Source organism: Rhineura floridana, chromosome 6, assembly GCF_030035675.1.
Source record: "Rhineura floridana isolate rRhiFlo1 chromosome 6, rRhiFlo1.hap2, whole genome shotgun sequence".
Lineage (NCBI taxonomy): Eukaryota > Metazoa > Chordata > Lepidosauria > Squamata > Rhineuridae > Rhineura > Rhineura floridana.
The window spans coordinates 62,402,196-62,423,419 of record NC_084485.1 but is presented as its reverse complement, the minus strand read 5'-3'; the positions used below and the strand labels follow the sequence as shown (position 1 = coordinate 62,423,419).

General features: G+C 40.7%; 1 protein-coding gene across 9 annotated transcripts in view; it reads right to left on the bottom strand.

Annotated features, from left to right (window-relative positions):
• Positions 1-21,224, bottom strand: part of PLXNA2 (plexin A2) — a 627,239-nt gene that overhangs the window by 245,321 nt on the left and 360,694 nt on the right. For all 9 annotated transcript variants that reach the window (XM_061632052.1, XM_061632055.1, XM_061632053.1 and 6 more), the window contains one exon: positions 3,417-3,517. In XM_061632052.1, the coding sequence (XP_061488036.1) occupies positions 3,417-3,517 (101 nt within the window). The remainder of the gene's footprint in view (positions 1-3,416; positions 3,518-21,224) is intronic.

The window sequence follows — 21,224 nt, the reverse complement described above, 5'->3', positions numbered from 1 at the left end:
CAGTAGGAACAGATGACATACCAATAGAGTTGCTACAAGCTACTGAGACTGAATCTGTCCAAATTTTGACAAAAAATGGTCAACAAATATGGAAAACTAAACAGTGGCCCACAGACTGGAAGTGTTCAATATATATCCCAATTCCAAAGAAATGGGATCCCAGAGAATGCAGTAATTATCGAACTATTGCCTTATTATCCCATACTGTACAAGTAAATTAATGCTCAAGATTCTACAACAAAGGCTCTTACCATATATGGAGCAAGAAATGCTAGATGCCCAAGCTGGATTTAGAAAGTGAAGAGGCACCAGAGATCATATCGCAAACATACAGTGGATAATGGAATGGACCAAGGAATTTCAGAAGGAAATCACCCTGTACTTTATAGATTACAGCAAAGCCTTTGATTGTGTAGATCATGAGAAACTATGGAATGCTTTAAAAGAAATTGGAGTGCTGCAGCATCTGATTGTCCTGATGCGCAACCTATACTCTGGACAAGAGGCTACTATAAGGACAGAATATGGAGAAACCGATTGGTTCCCCATCGGAAAGGGTGTGAGACAAGGGTGTATTTTATCACCCTATTTGTTTAATTTATACGCAGAACATATCATACACAAAGCGGGATTGGACCAAGATGAAGGAGGTGTGAAAACTGGAGGGAGAAATATCAATAATTTAAGATATGCAGACGATACCATACTACTAGCAGAAACCAGTAATGATTTGAAACAAATGCTGATGAAAGTAAAAGAGGAAAGCATAAAAGCAGGACCACAGCTGAATGTCAAGAAAACTAAAGTAATGACAACAGAAGAGTTATGTACCTTTAAAGTTGACAATGAGGACATTGAACTTGTCAAAGATTATCAATACCTTGGCACAGTCATTAACCAAAATGGAGACAATAGTCAAGAAATGAGAAGGAGGCTTGGACTGGGGAGGGCAGCTATGAGAGAACTAGAAAAGGTCCTCAAATGCAAAGATGTATCACTGAACACTAAAGTCAGGATCATTCAGACCATGCTATTCCCGATCTCTATGTATGGATGTGAAAGTGGGCTCCTGCTGGGAGGAAGAGCAGGATATAGATCAATAAATCAATCAATAAAGTTGGACAGTGAAAAAAGCCAATAAGAGAAAAATCAACTCATTTGAAATGTGGTATTGAAGGAGCGCTTTCCCCATACCATGGACTGCAAAAAAGAAATAATTGGGTGCAGAGTGGTAAGCGATGGTAACGCAGCCGAAGCTCTGCTCACGGCCGGAGTTCGATTCCAACGAAAGGAGGAAGTCAAATCTCTGGTTAAAGGGGTTGAGGTCCATTCAGCCTTCCATCCATCCGTGGTCAGTAAAATGAGTACTCGGCATATGCTGGGGGGTAAAGAAAGGCCAGGGACGGAACTGGCAATCCCACCCCATATATATGGTCTGCGTAGTAAACGTCACAAGACATCACCCTAAGAGTCGGAAACAACTCACACTACAAGTGCGGGGACACCTTTACCTTTAGAACAAATTAAACCAGAACTATCATTAGAAGCTAAAATGATGAAACTGAGGTTATCATACTTTGGACACATCATGAGAAGACATGATTCACTAGAAAAGACAATAATGCTGGGAAAAACAGAAGGGAGTAGAAAAAGAGGGACGGCAAACAAGAGATGGATTGATTCCATAAAGGAAGCCACAAACCTGAACTTACAAGATGTGAACAGGGTGGCTCATGACAGATGTTATTGGAGGTCACTGATTCATAGGGTCGCCATAAGTCGTAATCGACTTGAAGGCACATAACAACAACAACAAACAGACTCTGAGTCAACTTTTACATCTTTAAAAGTTGCATAGAAAAAAACATCCTGCTGGGTACAGCTTTACTTATCCCTGTAGATCTGTGATGGGGAAGGTTTCTGTGAAGAGGCTACATGCAACTGGAGACTTAGCATTTTGGAAAACCCTTTCCTTATTTTTGTGCCAAAATGGAAACTGAGCTTTATGAAAAACCTTTGCTTTACCTTGATTCCAAAATGATGATAAAAGTGGTGTGAGGAACAGAATAGAGACAAAATGCTTTGGTTTGGTTTGGTTTTTTAAAAGGGACAACAAGCCTTGGGAGCCTTGGAAGAACGCGTTCTGACAGTGAGGCATAGAAATTAGCCTGCTATATGCAGGTCTCTGATCCAATCAGGATATTGCATCAGAGCCTTCCTCCACTCTTTCTCTCTTACTCTCTCAACACCTGCTGCATGGGCATCTTGCCAACTGCTATTGTGTGGGTACCTTCTGCCTCCACCCCAACTGCTAAACACTTCATGGGAGTGCTGGCAACAGGCCCAAAGGGGTTTTTGGACTCCTTTCTGTAAATGAACTCTAGGCCTTTCCCTCCTTCAGACTTTGGGCACCCCTTCTGCTAAAGGCAGCACTCCATTGTTGGAGTGAAAAAGATGCCAAACACCTCAATAATTCACAGGCACAGCTTCCTCAGCTTTCCCGAGGATGTTGCCTGCAAAACCTTTATCCTTTGTCCCAGTAGACATCGACAAGCTCAGCAGAGAATAGCTAGGCTACCAAGTCTGGGCAATTTCATTACTTTTCAGGGTTTAAGCCAGAGACTGAAGTGTACAGCCTTTCTGAAATTTCTAAGTGGTATTTAAACAGTGATTCTATTAGGCTGAAGTCAAAGGGAAGCAACTGATGCCAGGAAGGGCTGTTGACAGGTGTGCGATAGCTTGTTTTGTGGAAAAGGAATAGAGACAAGGAGACAACAAGGTATGGGGGAGGCATTGCATTAAGATTAAAGTGACAATATTAGGCAAACGTAAGTAGGCTTTAGAGGGGATTGTGGCTGTTTCTGGAGTCTGATATATGAAAATGTCTAATTAACACATTAAATTAATGGTAAAAACACAGGTCTGAGTAACTTGGAAGATGATCATGATTACTATATTATTTGCACAGTATCATGTTTCTTATCATTTTTTGATCTCAGTTATTTGGCCTGATCTCACAGTCACAGCAAAATACCAATGTGGCTGAAAATGAGATTATGCTGATGTGACTGCTTGTAAAAATGCAGATGGTTTTGCTCATATCATCTTGCAAAACAATGCAAGATTCAGGGATTATTCAAGTGCCTAAAAGATGTGTGTATACTAGATTTAGTGTCCAAAAGTCACACATGTAATAATGTTATCTTATACTTTTGCATTAATTTCTGGTTTAGAAAATGGAGTCTTCTCTAAGAGCCCAATGACATTTATCACACAAAGTAAGCAAAGAAATCCCTATAGTGTTGATGGCTTTTAGGGTTGCATTAATTAAGTAATAATGGCACCACATATGGAAGGAATTAAGAGGTATTTGAGCTGGTCTTAAGATAATAATCACCAGTTAATGCTGAACTTACGTATGGTGCAGAGCACACCAACCGCAGTGAGGGTCTCCTGAACTCAGACATTCTCCACAGGTTGTGTACTGTTCACATGATTCAACGGGAACCTGAGACACCTAGAGAGAAAGGGAATAAAACAAACATTCAGTGCAATTTCACTCATCTTGCTTGCACAATAAATCAAGAAAACAAGCCATGCAGAGCTGAACTTTCTGTAGTGAATGAGTGCATAAATCTTAAATTTAAGCACATAACATTCCTAGAAATGTAAGCAAATAGATTGTCACTTTCCCCCGCTCGTTTCATTATAATGTGGGCCCAATATGTGATGAATGCATCTTTGGGGTGGGATGGGGATGGTTACCTGCAGCCCTTAAGCTGTGAGGTTCTGCAGAGTTTCATCTTGTTTCCCCTCCCCACCCCATAATCAGTTGTCTGAGGCAGCTTCCTCACTCTGCCTAACGGCAGAGCCAGTCCTTATCTCACCACTTCCAAGCTTGTTTTGCCACTGACTCCATTCAATAAGGGCTTAGACTTTCCTCGGAGCCAAACAGTATGACCCTGTATCTGAACAAACTTATCTGACTGACAGAAAGACAAAAGAATAAAGTGGAAACTCTCGATCTTGACAGGCACAGAACAGCAACAGGAGCCCAAATATTGATTATTAATCATGTATTGATTTAATCAATGCAATTTCAATGTACAAAACATTTTACATGAACTACAACCCTGTGACATTGGTCAGTATCACTACTACTTTGCAGATGGGCTGACAGAAAGTGGTTTGCTCAAGGCCAGCCAATGAATCAGTGTCAAATGAGAATTCCAGGTTTTCTCAACCCACATCAAACTTCTTCTTGTTGTTGTTCAAAGGATCACTCTAGCTCCTGGACATCCTTTATTCAGATACAAAACAACGATTCATACAGAAAAGATGTAAGAAGGTCTTGACTTTCTTAGCATCATCCTATCAGCTGAGTGAACTGAATTTTCATCTTCTTAGCTGGATTTAGAGAATCAACAGCCAGGGGGAAAATGCATTAGGCAACAGTACGTATAGTTTCATATACAGATGTCCACAAAGGGATCATATAGAGGTATGCTATTTTATATTGTTGTGAGTTTAGGGGTTGGAATGGATGATTCCTGTGAGTCCCCTTCCAGCCTCTGATTTGGAATCCTGTGCCTTGGCGTGAAGGGCTGACTCTGCTGACCAGATGAGTTTCTTTTGTTAAGCTAATAGAGTGGCCAGGTTTGTTAATGGGTCTATCAGGTGCCCAGCAACTGGTGAATGGGCCAGGAAGATCCTTTTGTCATTGAAACTCTTCAAGAGAGCCTCACCCCCCCCCGGAGGCTAGGAGAGGTTTGTGTTTTTAGTGTGTGTTGAGTGTGTCTAGAGAAAGGCTGGGAACTGGAGGCAGGCACAGAGACTGGCTCTCTGCACCATGGCTTTAGGATGCCTCCTGTAACACTGATGGAAAAGCTGGATATTGGACTGCTGATGCTTGAACCCCTCCATCCTAAGCTCAGGTTGGAATGTGTGTAAATAAATAAAAATATTTCATAAAGACACCACAGCCTCCACTGACCTTCTTCCCAAGGAAACCAAACCCTGGGTGAGCGCAGGGACCCCTAGAAATCTCACCGCTCAGAGACGGGGGAGGCGCACAACAATATGTTACTAGCAGCAACCTTGTTTATAAATCTGTGAAAATGGGAGACCTCTCAGTTTGGGAGGGCACCAAAGTTCAAACTGTGAAAATGTTGGAGACAGAATGCTATGCTGAAGCACATATTCCAGAGATTTCCACTGGCTTTTCAGGTGGTACATGCAGCACCACTATAGACATGCATAGTACTGTACTATCTATGCCTGCTAGCAGCCCTAGCAGCAGGGTAGCTTCAGAGCCAGCTGTATAGCAAGACCTGGTATGTAGCATTTTACTTTCATATTTGAAAGGGAGCTGGTAATTATGATAGATAGGTAAGTTCAATTGAAGAGTTGGCAGAACAGGATGAAAAGCTGGCGACCAAGGCTGGCCAGTCACTGTCACATGCTGGAATAAATCAAATATCAATTTACAGATGAGGGTTGCTACATTTGTGTTTTTTCCCTTATGCGGTCTGTAAACATTTCTTTCAATAAAACAACAATAATAATGATTACCCCTTTTGACATCATCAACACAAGGATAGCTGTACATCATGCAATAACTGCCTCACTACCTGCTGGTACTTTGTGTAACTGTGGAGAAGCGTAGCAGGGCCAGAGAACAGGGTACAGCCTGTGCCGACAGATGGCCCAGTAGTCCAAGCTGAACACATCAAGGATCGATTCCTGGCTTGAGCAAGGGAAACCTGTCTGCTAATGCCTCAAGCAACACTTCTCTTGGCACAGCTCCGGATCAAAAAGCTGTTCCCCCAAATGCTGAACCACATGAATTACAGCAGACGTGGGTGTGACGGGAGATGACTGTGTATTGCACTTGGTCCTGAGAAAATGAACTCTAGGCAAGTCTCTCTTCAAGGAGTGATGATAGCAGGATGTGGATTGAAAAAGAGTCCTGCGCTCATGAATAATATAGCGCTGGGAAAGAGGCAGAAAGGGGCAATCAAAATTATCAAGGGACTTGATAAACTCCTTTGCAAGGAAATATTATAATGTCTGTGGCTTTTTAGTTAGGTGAATCAGGAGAGGGGGGTATACATTTTTCCACGGTGTGGAGAAAGTGTTCAAGCCAGAAAAAAGGAAATACCTCTTCACACAACACGTAGTTAAACTATGGAATTTGCTTTTCCAGTATGTGGTAATGGCTGCCAATGTGGATGGTTTTAAAACAGGATTTAAAAAAACATGAAATATAAAGCTGTCAACCTACTAATTGTGATGCCTTTGTGCTACCTCCAATATGAGAGGCAACCTGCATGTGGTCTGATCCAACAGGGGGTTTAAGTCAGATTTTGTTTTAGATCCTTTCTGCATAATGTCAGATCATGCACCAACAGACCTTTGTTTCACTGACAATATGGCAATACCCCAGGCACACATACTAGATGTTAGGAAGGGGATAGCTGCACTGCTTTTAATCCCCTTTTAAAAACAGTACTGGCTACATGTGTGTTGGTGGGTGGGCAGGCAGAAAACACATATTCATATTTTTAAAGAAAAGTAATAATAAAGAAAGTTCACAAACATGCTGCTTTAGGCATCAACTTGGGTGATTGGGTAAAATTATATCACTTATCACTAATTATGCTGTGAGAAATATACAATGCATATCTCCACCCTTGCCAGTGAGCTTTTTGGCTGATCTAGATAGGAAAGGATTAGCTAAGATTAAAAATAAATATTTTAATTTCACATATACGCTCATGGGTGCTGAACTGGCAGTGACTGACTAGGAACGAGACCTGGGGTCATAGTGGACAGCTGGATGAAAATGTGATCCAGTGTGCAGCGGCTGTGAAAAAAGCAAATTCCAGTCTAGGGATCATTGGGGGGGGGAAACCGAAAATAAAACTACCAGTATCATAATGCTGTTATGAATCTATGGTGCAACTACATTTGGAATACTGTATATAGTTCTGGTCGCCTCACCTCAAAAAAGACCTTGAAGAGCTGGAAAAAAATTCAGAAAAGGGCAACCAAAATGATCAAGGGTACGGAGAGACTCTCCTGTGAGGAAAGGTTGCAGCATTTGGGATTTCTTAGTTTACAGAAAAGGTAAGAAGGGACATGGCAGAAGTTATAAAATTTTGCATGGCATGGAGGAAGTGGATAGAGTTTCTCTCTGTGTGTCATAACACTAGAACTCATGGACATCCAATGAAGCTGAATATTACAGGATTCAGGACAGACAAAAGAAAGTTCTTCACACAGCTCATAGTTAATCTATGGAGTTCGCTCCCACAGTATGGCCACTAATTTGAATGGCTCTAACAGAGGATTTGACAAATTCAAGGAAAATAATGCTGTCAATGGCTACTAGCTTTGCTTTGCTTCCACATTCAGAGACAGTATGCTTCTGAGTATCAGTTCCTGGAAACTGCAGGATGGGGACCAAGGAGAGTGCTGTTGTGCTCAGGTCCTGCTTGTGGGCTTACCATAGGCATCTCATTGACCACTGTGAGAATAGGATGCTGGACTAGATGGGCCATTGGCTTGATCCAGCAGGCTGTTCTTATGTTTTTGAGTCCAAATGTTGCCAAGAGCACATTCCCTAGAAGGAAATCTGACTAGAGATTGTTTAGGCTTTCAGAAGTGGAGGTGTAATTTTGTTGGGGACCTTTGAACACTGGTTCAAGCCTATGCATTGCCTTCACCATTAAGCAGAAAATATCTTGAGGTAGAGACATCTGCCTTGGTGGTCTATTACAGGTATAATGTCTTCACCTCCATAGGACTCCTCTTCCTTTTTTGAGACATGGGAGTACTACTCTTTCCTTGTCAGCATTAGACCCATTTGGTTCTGGAGTCCCATACCATAGCTATTGTCTTGGTACACTCATATTGTAAAAAGGGGAACCAGCTTGCTGCTGAAGCTAACTTGAGGATCCTTCTTCCTCCGCAAGAGAGACCTAGAGCACTAGTTTGAAAACCCTTCCTAAGTGCCTCAGGGGGCTTTATAGGTAGCCATTGTTTCTATTGCTTTTCAACAGCCCACAAGTCTGGTCAAGGTGAAGCTTTTCCCCTTCTACAATGGATGGTGATAAGAACTGTTTGCGGACTAGGGATGGAGTGCTTTCTTCTGTCTATGGAATCTGGCACTGTGCTACAGTGCTGTCTTTCCAACTACTGTAGAGGAATTCTTCTCCATGAAGTTTGAAGGCCCGAGTTAATGTTTATGGCCTTGAAAGTTTGGAAACTTTTTTTAATACGGTTTCAGGGGGAACAGGCGCAGTGATACACTCTTCTCTCTCCATGTGGTTCGAGAGTAAGTTTTCTTCCCAGATCAGTAGTGGAGAGTTGGATCCTTCACTGTGGATTTCTTTCCCTCCATGTGCCCCTAGCCTCATCAAATAAATGTTTTGTGATTGGTTTTCTGAAAGGATTCCAAAAAAGCCTGTAGCTCTGCAAAAAGCCTGCTATCTGCTGCTGGATGGATCTGTTCTGAGATACAATGGGGTGCAGGGGGTGGAGTATATGTGGGTTTGCCTCTTTCCTATCAAATTGGGCCCCGCCCACTAGCTGAAAGGAGACCTATGTTCCTGCTCTTTCATCACCAACTGAGAAATGAAACACTGTGCAATGGTAGCTTAAAGTGTGCAACAAGCAAGATACACAGTTACTGCACATAAAATTGATTGTGCAAAAGGGCCTCTGAACTACTATGATGTCTTCCATCCTGCCGACTTGCTGCTTATCTGATGTCTTATTGTTACTCCCATAACTGCAATCATGTTGTCCCTTAGCTGAACAGAAACAGGCCTGCTTCACAGGCTAGTTAACTAAATCAGGGACTAAAATATTAAGATCTCTGTTATCTTTTTGTTGCCTATTGAAGACCTTCATCTTTCAGCAAGCCTTTTAAGTAGAGACCTTATCACAGTCTGCATCTGTGTTGGAATTGCTTTTTAAGATTTTTTAAGAGCTTTTTTTTAAAAGATGTTTTGTTTTAATATATTTTAAAGTCTGTTTTTATGATGTTTTAGAGTTTTTTTTACCGTTTTCGTTTGCTACTCTGGGCTCCTATTGGGAGGAAGGGAAGGATATAAATTTAATAATAAATAAATAAATAATAATAAATTAAATAAGTGTATGTGGAAGGTGCATTTCTCTCAGAATGGCAAGTTTGTTGAAATCTCTGCAGCTGATATAGGGAAAATTCAGTTCTGCAAGGGAGGATGAATAAGTTACAGATATTTCAAAACAACAATACTTTTTCGGGGGTACTTCTGGCACTATATGCACAACTATAATAATAAAAAGAAAGAAATAGGGGAACAGGTACAGAGAACTGAAAGGGAAAGGAGCCCCTATGGATACAATGAAAGTGAAGAGAAAAATAAGGTTTTATGTTTCCCCCAAAAAACTTCATGCTCCAGTAGGTTTGAGAATAATTTTTTTATTCCTGCTCTAGTTCTCTTCCATGCATAAGCACAGCCTGCTGTATCTGTTACATTCACCAATAGGCTCTCTTTCTGCCCTGCCATCCAAATGTAGTTCTTGTGCTGAGATAACTAAAGGGAAGAATCCAGACTCTTTTTTCCCTTCATTTTTCTGCTTCTTGTGAGTGATGTCGGCAACTGGCTAAGAATTAAAACAACTGTCTGCATTGCATTTGCTCTGTCCGTCAAAACATTGCCCAGCTCCCAGCAGCTGGAGAGTGAGAAGCTGAAAGGAATCAGTGTGCCTTGGAACAAAGGCCACTTTCACGCCAAATACTGTTGATACAGTGGGAACTCAGTTCCTCTCTACATTTGAAATCAATAAGGCCCCTATTTTTTTGTTTCCTGGGCCCTACTTAACAGATTTCTCCAGAGGAAAAAAATGGATGTGTGTAAGCGAGTAAAACCAAAAGGGTATGAAGTCAGATGCAGCTCAAGTCCCCTGGAACAAGCAAGCAGGTGGAGCTATCACAAGAGTCTTGATCTTCTTCCATAGTTTGATCCTATTTTGAGGTTAAATTCAATAATATATTAAACCTCTAGTTAAGTGAAACAACGCTCTTGTTTGATGTTTGGCAGTTGCACAAAAAACAATGCACTGATAATGCATCAATTTTGGACAGTGTTCTGTATGTAATATTTTGGCTGAAAACCCATACCACCTCAACCTGCCTCTAATCTGTATTATTAACTGGACTATATTGCAGGGTTGCTAACACACACACCCTCTCTCTCTCTCTCACACACACACATACACACACACCTGTAATATAGGGATAAAAGAGCATTTTAAAGTTAAAAAAGAAAAGAAATCACATTTTTATATGAAATGAGACAAGCTAGAAACAGCATACATTCTGATCTTTGCTGCTACCTTTTCTCAGGGGAGGGAGCATGTTGCTGCCCAATCACAGGTATGCCAAATTCCTGGATTTCTCCATTATTTTCTATGAGCCCTTCTGCCCCAGGGAATAAAAAAATAGCTTCAATATGCAGGCAAATGAATTGTGACTCTTAATCCTCCCCCACATCTCTGTGGATATCACTGCTTCCCATACATTTCAATCCTAGCTGAGACTTTCCTCATTTGCCATGACAATGGGAGGTGTGAGAGGGCTCCCTTCTCACAAAACAATTAGGCAGAATACTGCATGTATTTATTTATTTTATTTATATTTTATTTATTAAATTTATATACTGCCCGACTAGCAATAGCTCTCTGGGCGGTGAACATAAAATAGCATAAAAATACAATAAATAACAAAATAATACTATGTAATATGTAATAATAAAATGTACATTTTGCCTTGTACCTCTGCTTTTATAAAGCCTAGTGACTTATTTTTTTAAAAAACGAAACTTGGAATCAAGGGCAGCAAAGGACTCTGGATGGCCTATCCAAAACTCAAACTCCAGAAAAGTGGGCCAAATGGCAACCCTATGTTGGAGGCAGTAGGGAGGTTCATAATCTCTGTTCTTATAGCTAAAGAGCTAAAATCAAATGTTGTTTGAGATTTAGCATCAGGGATGGTAGATATCTCAAATAATATTTGCTTTGGAAAAATATGCCTTAGAACTGGGCTCCCAGGATGGGATATAAATCAAATAATAAATAAATAAATAAATAAACTGAAGCAAAACTTAAACTTGTATAGTTCTTACATAAGAACATGAGAAAAGCCCTGCTGGATCAGACCAAAGGCCCATTTAGTTCAGCATCCTCTTCACACAGTGGCCAGCCAAATGCCTACAGGAAGCACACAACATGAGTACAACACTCTCACCACCTGTGATTCCCAGCAACTAGTATTCAGAGGCATATTGCTTCCAATACCAGAGGTAGAACATAGCCAATGTGGCTAGTAGTCAGTGATAGCCTTATTCTTCGTGAGTTCTTATGACAACTGAACTCAAAAGGGTTGCTCTCCTCCCTTTCACTTCTCTGCTGGTGTGGGAGTTGTTTCCTTCCATACACCCACTCACAGAGCATTTTGGTTCCTGCTATGATTCTTCCTTCCCTCTTTTAAAGAAAATATTACTATCTGTAGGGTTGTTTTTAATTCTGTCACTTGATGTTACAGCATCTTAGTGTCCAAAAGTTTCTCTGAAGTCTCACTGGCACTTTTCAGCTACAACAGTTCCATTTGTTCTGTCTTGAGATTCTAGCTTGTCTATATTTGATGCAGGTATGTCTACATTCTCAGTTGTTTCATCCATCACTGGCTCAAGACTTGTAAGGCTCTACAGATCTCTTCTGTTCCTCCTGTAGACAGCTGCATCATCAGTCTGAGCCAAACATTATCATATTTGGGGCCACATGTTGCTCAGTCACTTTTGCAGGTTTCTACACTCCAATTTGACAGAAGGTAACTCGGGCTGCTTTCGCACATGGGGCTGATTACGTTAGTTTAAAGGATTAAAGGATTAAAAAGGTAGCTCCGATTTCTAAAATCCCTTTCACACTGCAGTACCTGTTGCGTTAAGGAACAGCAGCTTTTTCAGCATTTCACGGGATTGTCTTTCACATCGCTTGTTTTCGTCCCTCACCCATACACACTGTTCCCCACTGTGTAGGAGGTCAAAGATCTTGTCCCATCATCATGCAAGCCCTCTCCCTTTAGGATCTGACTTTTTAAATGGTTTTAGTTGTATCAAGACAGGGGTGTGTGTGGGAAATCCTGCTGCTATCTGTGCCGATGCCCGAATACCGGTAAAACGTTTGTCAGGCAACATCCCCCCCACGTGCAACTAAAGGGTGGGAACGCACTGCATGCTGGGATGCCTGTCATGTGAGTGGCTGCAGCTAGTGAAAAACTCCTGCAATCTTCCGGGTTCCCAGCCTTGCTAACGGATTATTTCTGGTATCATTTCTCACGGAAATTAGCGCTAAACTTCCACTACATTCCACTAGAATTCTGAAGCTAGCTTGTGCATCGTGTGAAAGATCAAATATAATGCGCAAATTACCAGCTAAGAAATCATCAGAATAACGGAATAAAGTGCAGTGTGAAAGCAGCCTAAGTCCTTTTGGAATTGCATCGTTTCTTTTTGGGTTTTTCCCCCCAGAAGATTTGACATCTGATACATGACAGTTCCAGGACTTATATATGAGCACCTATATCTGGCTAATAAACACCTTATTGTGCCTCTTTTTACATAGCTCAATTTCTACATGTTGTGTATGATATTCAGCACTCACTATATTAAGACTTGTGGGCATTCTCTCATTCTAAAAAAAAGATTCCATCATGTATACAATTCCTCTAAATAGTTTCAATAAGCAAGAGTATACTCTGAGCATAGGATGCTAGACTAGATAGGCCTTTGGCCAGATCCAGCAGGGCTATTCTTAGGTAACAACTGCACAATGTTAAGCAGAGTTGGTTTCACATTTGTCTCCTGTGGCATCTTTTTACAAAGCAGATATTACATAAGATATCTACAATCCATGATCCCTAAAAATAGCATCATTGTCCTGTATAAAATGGAAATGGACTGCCTTCAAGTTGATTCCAAATTATGGCGACCCTATGAATAGGGTGTTCATGGAAAGCGGTATTCAGTGGGGGTTTACCACTGCTTCCCTCTGAGGCAGTCCTCCCCATACTAATAGCAAAAAACACCAATCCTTATGTAGCAAAAGCAGCTAGTGCTGTGCTACAAATTTATCCCATTTTCACACCCAAGCATTGTCCATCAATTAATGGGAAAGGAAATCACATTAAAAATTATCAAAGTGTAGAGAAAATTCCAGTGAAATTCTTATGGGTGAGGTGCAGGATTTTTTTTTCTTTTTGTGGTGATTGCTTTAATTTTGAGGTGACTGAGGGGTGTTTGTGAGTATCCTTTCATTCAACAAATCATGTCACCAGTAGCCTGTCCTCTGCTGCTTTCCCCAGTACCCGTACTTCAATTAACACCCAAGGGCAGACATCATGAGGTAACTCTTCCCGTATGAGGAAGTATGGGCAGCTGGGGAGGTTGCAGAGTGCTGGGAAAACATTTACTGGAAAGAAAAACACACACGCTATCCTCAGCCACCTTGCAACAATAAAGTAAGCTTAAAACCCCACACTTGCAGAAATCCTAAAAAAAAATTAAAGTGTCTTGAGAAAAAAGTAGAAAAATGCAAGCGTGTTTCACTGGGGAATAAAACTTTCAGGAAACTGGAGGACAGATTTCAGCACAGCACAAAAAACACCATCACTGGCATACAAGAGGAAGGAGCAGCAGTGTGTGTGTGTGAAACTCCAAGATTTGCAGAAGTACAAAAAATACTGTATGTGCTAAAAGATGTGTTGAATGTATACAGTCTGGAACATTTGTCACCCAGCTGATTTTGCCAATATCCTCAACTGGCATCAAGGACTATAAATAGCTCTACTCCTGCTAACTGAGTGGTGATTTCTTTTATAACAGACAATTGAATATCTTCTCTTAGAATAGTTTTGCTCTTATCTCAAGTCCAAATATATTCTTATCCGGGTTTGTTTGTTTTTGCTGGACTTGCCCACAAATCAGCTGTTGGATTGATTCACTTTGTAGGTTCTTCTACCTGCATATTTAGCTTTCTCATATAATTAATTTTAGTTTGAACTTTATCCCTTAGTACAACTGGAATCTTCTGAGATGCCTGAATTACAAGTGGTACCTGCATTTTTTTTTTATGGAATATTGCTCTGGTAAGCAACTCAGGTCTTGAAACACATTCTTTGTAATATGTATCATTTCATTGATCTTCTGAGTCTTCTATTAAATTAATTCTTCATAACAAATTTAAATTGGTCATGATCACTAAACCCAGTACAGCTTACGCATCTTCAACATAGAATTCCAATAGAGTCTTCATACCTGCAATTCATATTATCAAACCCTTGTAAACTTTTCCCCAGAGTATTACTAATCTGATATTTGAATGTTTGAGTGGTTGACCTTGCAAGTTTTTTAAAGACATTGGGTGGTATCAAACATCAAACAAAAACATCACAAAATTTTAAAAGAAAACATTACCAATACAGACCAAATATAAAAGACACATTCAAAACAGCACAATTAACATAAAAATAAAATTTTCTCAACATAAACATTATGAATAAAATCAAATACAAAAATACAACAAATTCCACAAAACAGCATTGTTAGTAATTAAAATATCTAAAATAGGCACCACACCCCTCTTCCCCCTACAGTAACTCCTCCCAAACATGTCCTTAGCAGTCCTCCATATCCAAACCCCACTCTGATTCATTGCCACCAACCATATAGACAACTTATTTCCATTCAAACAAGCATTAAGGAGCAAATTCTTGGTCTACAAAAATACATAGCAGCATCAAGCATAATTAACAAGTCATTCACAACTTCCATCTAGGGCAATATAATGTCATACAAACAGTAATATAACCATTCATTCCCCATCTCTCACCTAGGGCCATACTCTATACCGATTTAGTCTACCACACTGAGAGGTGTTGGGCAACTTTGAAACATTCAAAAACATGACAACCCAGATTCTCAGTTTGGGCAGCAAAAGCACAATTCCAATCATCCAATAATACAACAACACTCACTTTCTCTTGCTGGATAATACATACAGCAGTACAAATTTAAAGGGGTGATGCCCTCATGGAGACCCCGAAAGGTCTGCACTGCAGTAGCCTTGGTAGCTGATCTGTGGGCTGAACATAAGACAATTAACCACAGGTGTTTTCACTCTCTTCCTGTGGAATTAGCATCATTGTCCTGGCTGGCTGGGCACGTAAGAACAGGGTGGGTAGGCAGATGGAACAGCCTCTTCCCTGTCTTAGGACCCCTCACCAGCAGCAACAGGAAAAAAGCAGAGCAGGACAGCATCTTAGAGATGAGTCTGGAGCGTTTCTCCTTACCCTGGCCCATGGGACAGGGCCCATTTTTGTTCCATTCAATTTCTTTCTGAATAATTGCTTTTCTTTTCTTCTAGAATGTGAACAGACAGCAGCCAAAATAAGAAACCTACAAGTTAAGTACAATTCAGACAATGAACCACTACAGAAGCTGGAGTACAATTGGGGCAGAGAAACAGGATCAACAACAGGATAGATAGTTCAAGGGGAAAGAACAGGAACTAAGCCTACACTCACTTACTATGAAATAAGTTCCACTGAACACAGTAAGACTTATTTCCAAGCAAATATGCCTAGGGCTGAGGTGTAAGACTGCAATCCTATCCACACTTATTAGGGAGAGAGTCAGTGGCACTTTCTTCTGAGTAAATATGCTTATGTTTGGGATGTTAGAAATGTCTTATGGCAACTTGTCCATCTGCTTTTATGGCAGTCAGGGTAACCATTATTCACATAACAAAATGAATGAATAAGGCAAGTAGGCTTGTGAAAAATTTTCTGCTGGTGGTCACCTAAAGTTTACCCAGACAGAGTAGCCAGCCAAAGTCTGTGTGGAACCTTACCAGGGCTCAAATGACCATATGAAATAACAAAAGGACAGTTAAATGCTTGAGCACCTGTGATCTGGTGCAATCCTTATGTAATGCTCTCAAAGTTCTCACAAAGTTTTGTGATGTAAAAATAAATATATATTTTTAGAAAGAGAAAAATGAGTATACAGTGTTATGCTGGGAAGGGCACAATGCTGTGGCAGATATTATGTTTTCCTGCCATTCCACATACATCTAGTTGAGTGTTGTGTGTGACTTCAGCATTATAGGTAGGTGGGCCTGGTTATGCCTTCTTCGGAAAATGAGTTGTCAACCTGCACGGAAGTCTATTTTATGAATAGTACGAGGTCCCAATCTCAAATGGAGTATTCACCTGAAAATTGTGCAATGGACTGTTAGACACACCAAAAGTGATGTGACTGCTGTCATTATGAACTTGCGCTTTCTGCCACCCCCACCCCCACTTCTAATCCAATTTACCTTATGCTGTTGTGTGTGATGTTGTTTGTTCATCCCCACTCCTGGATATATTTATGACTTCCTTTACAATTCTCTCTTCCTAACTACTTTTCTTTGGGAAATTTGATTATCACTCTTCAAAGGAATGTTGCATTAGCACAAGGATTTATGAATCAGGTGGGGTGGTGAAAGAGGTGGGATTAAGGCTCTGAGGCTTCCAAAGGGATGAAAAACAAGAAACAAAGAACTTAATCGCATCTCCAATCTGGAATCTGCCTCCCTCCCTGCATGAACTCTTGGACTGGACACCTGTTTTTTGCAAACATCATCTCTCCAAAAAGAAACAGAAAGGCTGCAAAGAAAACAACAGAAACTGGGCATACAGGAGGACTTATCTGTGGAAAGCATAGCAAACCCTACATAAAATCTGCAGCTCTCACTCTCAGAAATTGTTGGATACCTTCAGAAGGCAGAAAGAAGAACAGCTCCATGATTCAAGCCACCCTCCCTTCTCTCTGGAATTGTCACCCCCAGAGCTGTTCAATCTCAGTGCTGGAATTCCTGTCACTCGGCAACATCATGCTCGCTGACATCCTACAGTGTTTTAATTAAGACAATTGTCACGGGACACTATGCAAGAGGTGAATTTTTCTTTCTTCAGAGTGCAGGAAAGCAAGCATGGGAGTCTGTTACATAAAACGCCTGCCAGAGGCCACTGGGGTCTTTATAACCCCAGCTTTTTTACATGATGAGACACTTTGCAGTCCTGTCACGCCTTTCATCGAGGATCTCAAAGCACAATAAATTAGATCTTGCAAATCTTGCTGGGAGAATGTTAGGCATACAGTGCTACTGGACAAAGCCACTTGACTGAGAGGTTATAACTAGGATGGGATTGGACAAACTATCCTGGAAAGGAGCATAGTTTTGGCACTGAATTAATCAGCTAGAAAAGTTCTGTCCAATTCCTTTCTTGCAATGTCTTTGAGGTTCACTGGTCTCATGCACTCAGCTTTGTTTTAGTTTTGCAGAACCTGAGGATCATCTCACACATTGTGTTTAAAAGATAGAGGTATATCATTAGAGTCATAGCTGTCTCTAAACAGCCGTGATTGTAACACTGGAATTAATGAGTGTGTCATTCCTCTATCTAGATCTGTTTCTAGAATTTTGTCCTATATGCATTTTCTCATCAAGGTATTATGATTCAACGTTGCTTTATATCTTGTCATGGCTCTAGCATGTACGATGCACAGGCAATGACTTTATGCTTTGTGCATGCACACGCACAATTCACAGAACCTGTAATGGGAACCACAGCACACATGTGTGAGAGGCTGCATAAGCTACATGAACAGGCTGCACCTCCAACATTAAAAAGAGGTTGATAATCTGAGGATAATCTGAGGATAATCTGTTCATGCAGGTTGGTTCTACAAGCGGGATGAGGGAGTGCACAAGGGGCTCTTTCTATGCCCCACTGTATGTAAAACATCACACATACCAGGCCTCGGCTGTGATCAGTCAAAATGTAGAATGCAGGGCTACTTCTCTTTCTTGACAAATAGATATAAGGGACTGTATAATTTCAAATTTTACTACAAACAATCAAGTATGAAAAATTGGGCTCTTTGCAGACAATATTGTTCGGGGGGAAAAAGGCTTACACAGCAATCCTAACTATAGGAAGCAGGGGTAACTTAAAAAGGTAAAGATGTCCCCGCCCTTATAGTGCGAGTCGTTTCTGACTCTTAGGGTGACATCTTGCAACGTTTACTAGGCAGACCGTATATATGGGGTGGGTTTTGCCAGTTCCTTCCCCGGCCTTTCTTTACCCCCCAGCATATGCCGGGTACTCATTTTACTGACCATGGATGGATGGAAGGCTGAGTGGACCTCGACCCCTTTTACCGGATATTCGACTTCCTCCTTCCGTTGGAATCGAACTCCGGCTGTGAGCAGAGCTTCAGCTGCGTTACCACCACTTACCACTCTGCGCATAATTTATGCCAATGTAAATTATCCCTGTTCCAAACTCTGTTTAGGTGCCTTTGGGAGGGGCTAGTGCCAGGTGAGCCAGCAGGTGAGTGTGAGCCTGAATTTTGAGGATTGGCCCCTAGGTTACATGACCGGGCTGAACAGCATTTGCAGTAGGAACACCTACTTTTTGGGACTTTCACTGGCTTAAATTACGCTAGCTTATGCTCTACCAGTTGAGTCCTGGCTGAACAGGGGTGAGGGACTTAAGATGATGTATCTCTGGCGCAGCTGGGGTGAGAGTCATATGCTGGCATAGATCTAGCTAAGCCCTGGATCAGCTGGGAAAGCCCAAGATCCACTGGATCCAAACTCTCTCATCCTGGATCTCTCATTATTCTGGATCTTGGGTTTGGATTGCACTGTTAAAGCGCAAGGAGATGTTATGTGCAATAACCAATATACAAGTATTGATTTGAGACTGCATAGTTAATAAGCTGATGATATATACAGTAGATGTATTGTTCTCAGAAAACTTTCTTAGTGACGTGTTAGAATAGCACTCACAGAGATAATAAAACTATCACTAATCCATACTGATTACTTTGCCTTTACAGGACATGTCACCACTCAGTTCAGTGTACAGTAGGGCCCTGCTTTTTGGTGGCCCACTTTTTGGTGGCTTTCAATTAGAGTAAGGCCCCACTCATACAGCGCTTGTTCCACTTTTACAGCGTTTTTTGGGCGTCAGGCACCATTCTATTTAATGAGTTCCACTTTTCAGCAGGTTTCGCTTTTAGGCGGGGGTCTGGAAAGTAACCTGCCGTATGAGTGGGGCCCTACTGTACTGTGCACAATGACAGAGCTATGCTGAAAGCAACTGCATGCAAGTGGGGTACTTTTGAACATGTAGCCATTTGGGTGGATCCCTTTCTTGCAAAAAATTCACTTGTTCTGCCATTTCAGAAAAACCATCAGAGTGCAAGGCCAGGACTCTTATATTAGAACTAAGGTATTTTAAATAAAAAGAGTAAGAGAAAAACCTAAATTAAAACCTGGGCTGCATTCAGACATCGGGTTTATTGTGTTCGGTTTACTGATTATAATGGTAGCACTTCTGTCCCAATTTCTAACATTCACACTGCAGTACCTGTTAAACTGTGGCTTTTTGACCAATATACTGCCATGTCATGCTAAATTTCATTCATACCAGTGGGCGTGGTGTGACACAACTATAAACATCATTGGACACTCCTCCACTCTTTCCGCACATGCACACTTCTGTTTCTCCATGGTTCCCCCTTGAAAACTGCAGGAAAGAATTGTATGCTGATACACCACCCCAAATTTTGACACTTTTCTCCCACAATAATCTGGGTTAATCAGGTTGCAAACAGATTTCTGGAAGCAACTAACATGGAAATGAGCACTAAACTTCCACTAGATTCTGTTAGATTTCCAGAAGAGGCTTTTACGTTGTGTGAAAGACCAAATAAAACATGTTAGGTAAGGACAAGTTGGGAAAATGGAATAAACTGCTGTCTGAATGCAGCCCTGATGCAGTATTGTTATCAACATAGGTATACATTTTGCCTCTTGTTATTAAGAAATATGGCTTTGGTACATGCCACTCCAACCCCACAACCAAGCATGGACTTTTTAGGCAACAGGTGCTTCTCTTTTTGTATTTTTTGCTCTGCCATTTCCTGATATCCACATCATTGCCAGGGAAAAAGTGAGTTGTTGCTGAAGTCTTCTATGAGAAAGGGCATCCATCAAAGTATAGATGAAGTGGATTCATTTTAACAACTAGGGAACACTCCTCTTTTTATTTTACTTTTCTGTGTATCTTGCAATTCTCAGTACACATATATTTCCATTCCACCCCTCACACACAATTTAGTTGACTGAGGACAGAACTGCCACTGGATTTGCATATTATCCTGTTGTATCGCACCATTTGTGGCTCTGAAACTTTTGATGGCACTAAAGGGAAAAAGAGTGTATGCATTCTTGCTTTTACAAAGGCAGAAAATGAAAGCACACTTGTTTGTGTCTTAATTATTTTTTCTACTGTTTGCTGCTGCTGTAATTATCATTCTGAGATCAAAGTACTTCTGCATGTGGAATGCCACAAGAGGAAGAAACAAAAAAGAAAGAAAACTGTGACTGAAATACAAGACTGTCTGTAGGACAAATGATATGGATGATTGTTGACTTAAGGCAATGAAATCAGGCAGCCCAGGAAAGACTCAAACCAGTGTAAAATGACAAATGTGAAAAGCAGAATAATGGCAGGAACTAAAATTAACTTGAAAGAGCAATCATGAGAATTATCTGTGACATCCATCCACCTGTAACAGGAGATACAAGTATTGAGGGTTAGACTGCAGCATATCACAACATATATATTTTAGTTCAAATAAACATTTATTTTCATTGCTATAAGTGGCACTGTTTCTATTTTGGGGTAGGAGTCAATTAAATACTAGCAAACTCACGTTATACAATTAAAATCAAACTGGTGCTCTTGTGCAGCAAGCCCACTTCTCCCCTCAAACAGACTTTTTGTGATAAGGAAAATAAAGGGAAAAATGCACTGTGGGATAACAATTTCTTGATGCAATGAATAATAAATAGCTGACATTGTCTAACATCCTGACAAGCTTTGCACAAATAAATCAGAATGAATGCTCAATAAACATGTCATCTGGAGGGGACCAAAGTCAAAACAAACTTTTTAAAAATTTTACTTATAATTGTGGGGTTTTGTTTATAAGTTTTAATGGATATATTTGTACACATCTAGTCAGATATAGTGTTACAAATTCTGTTGAATCTTT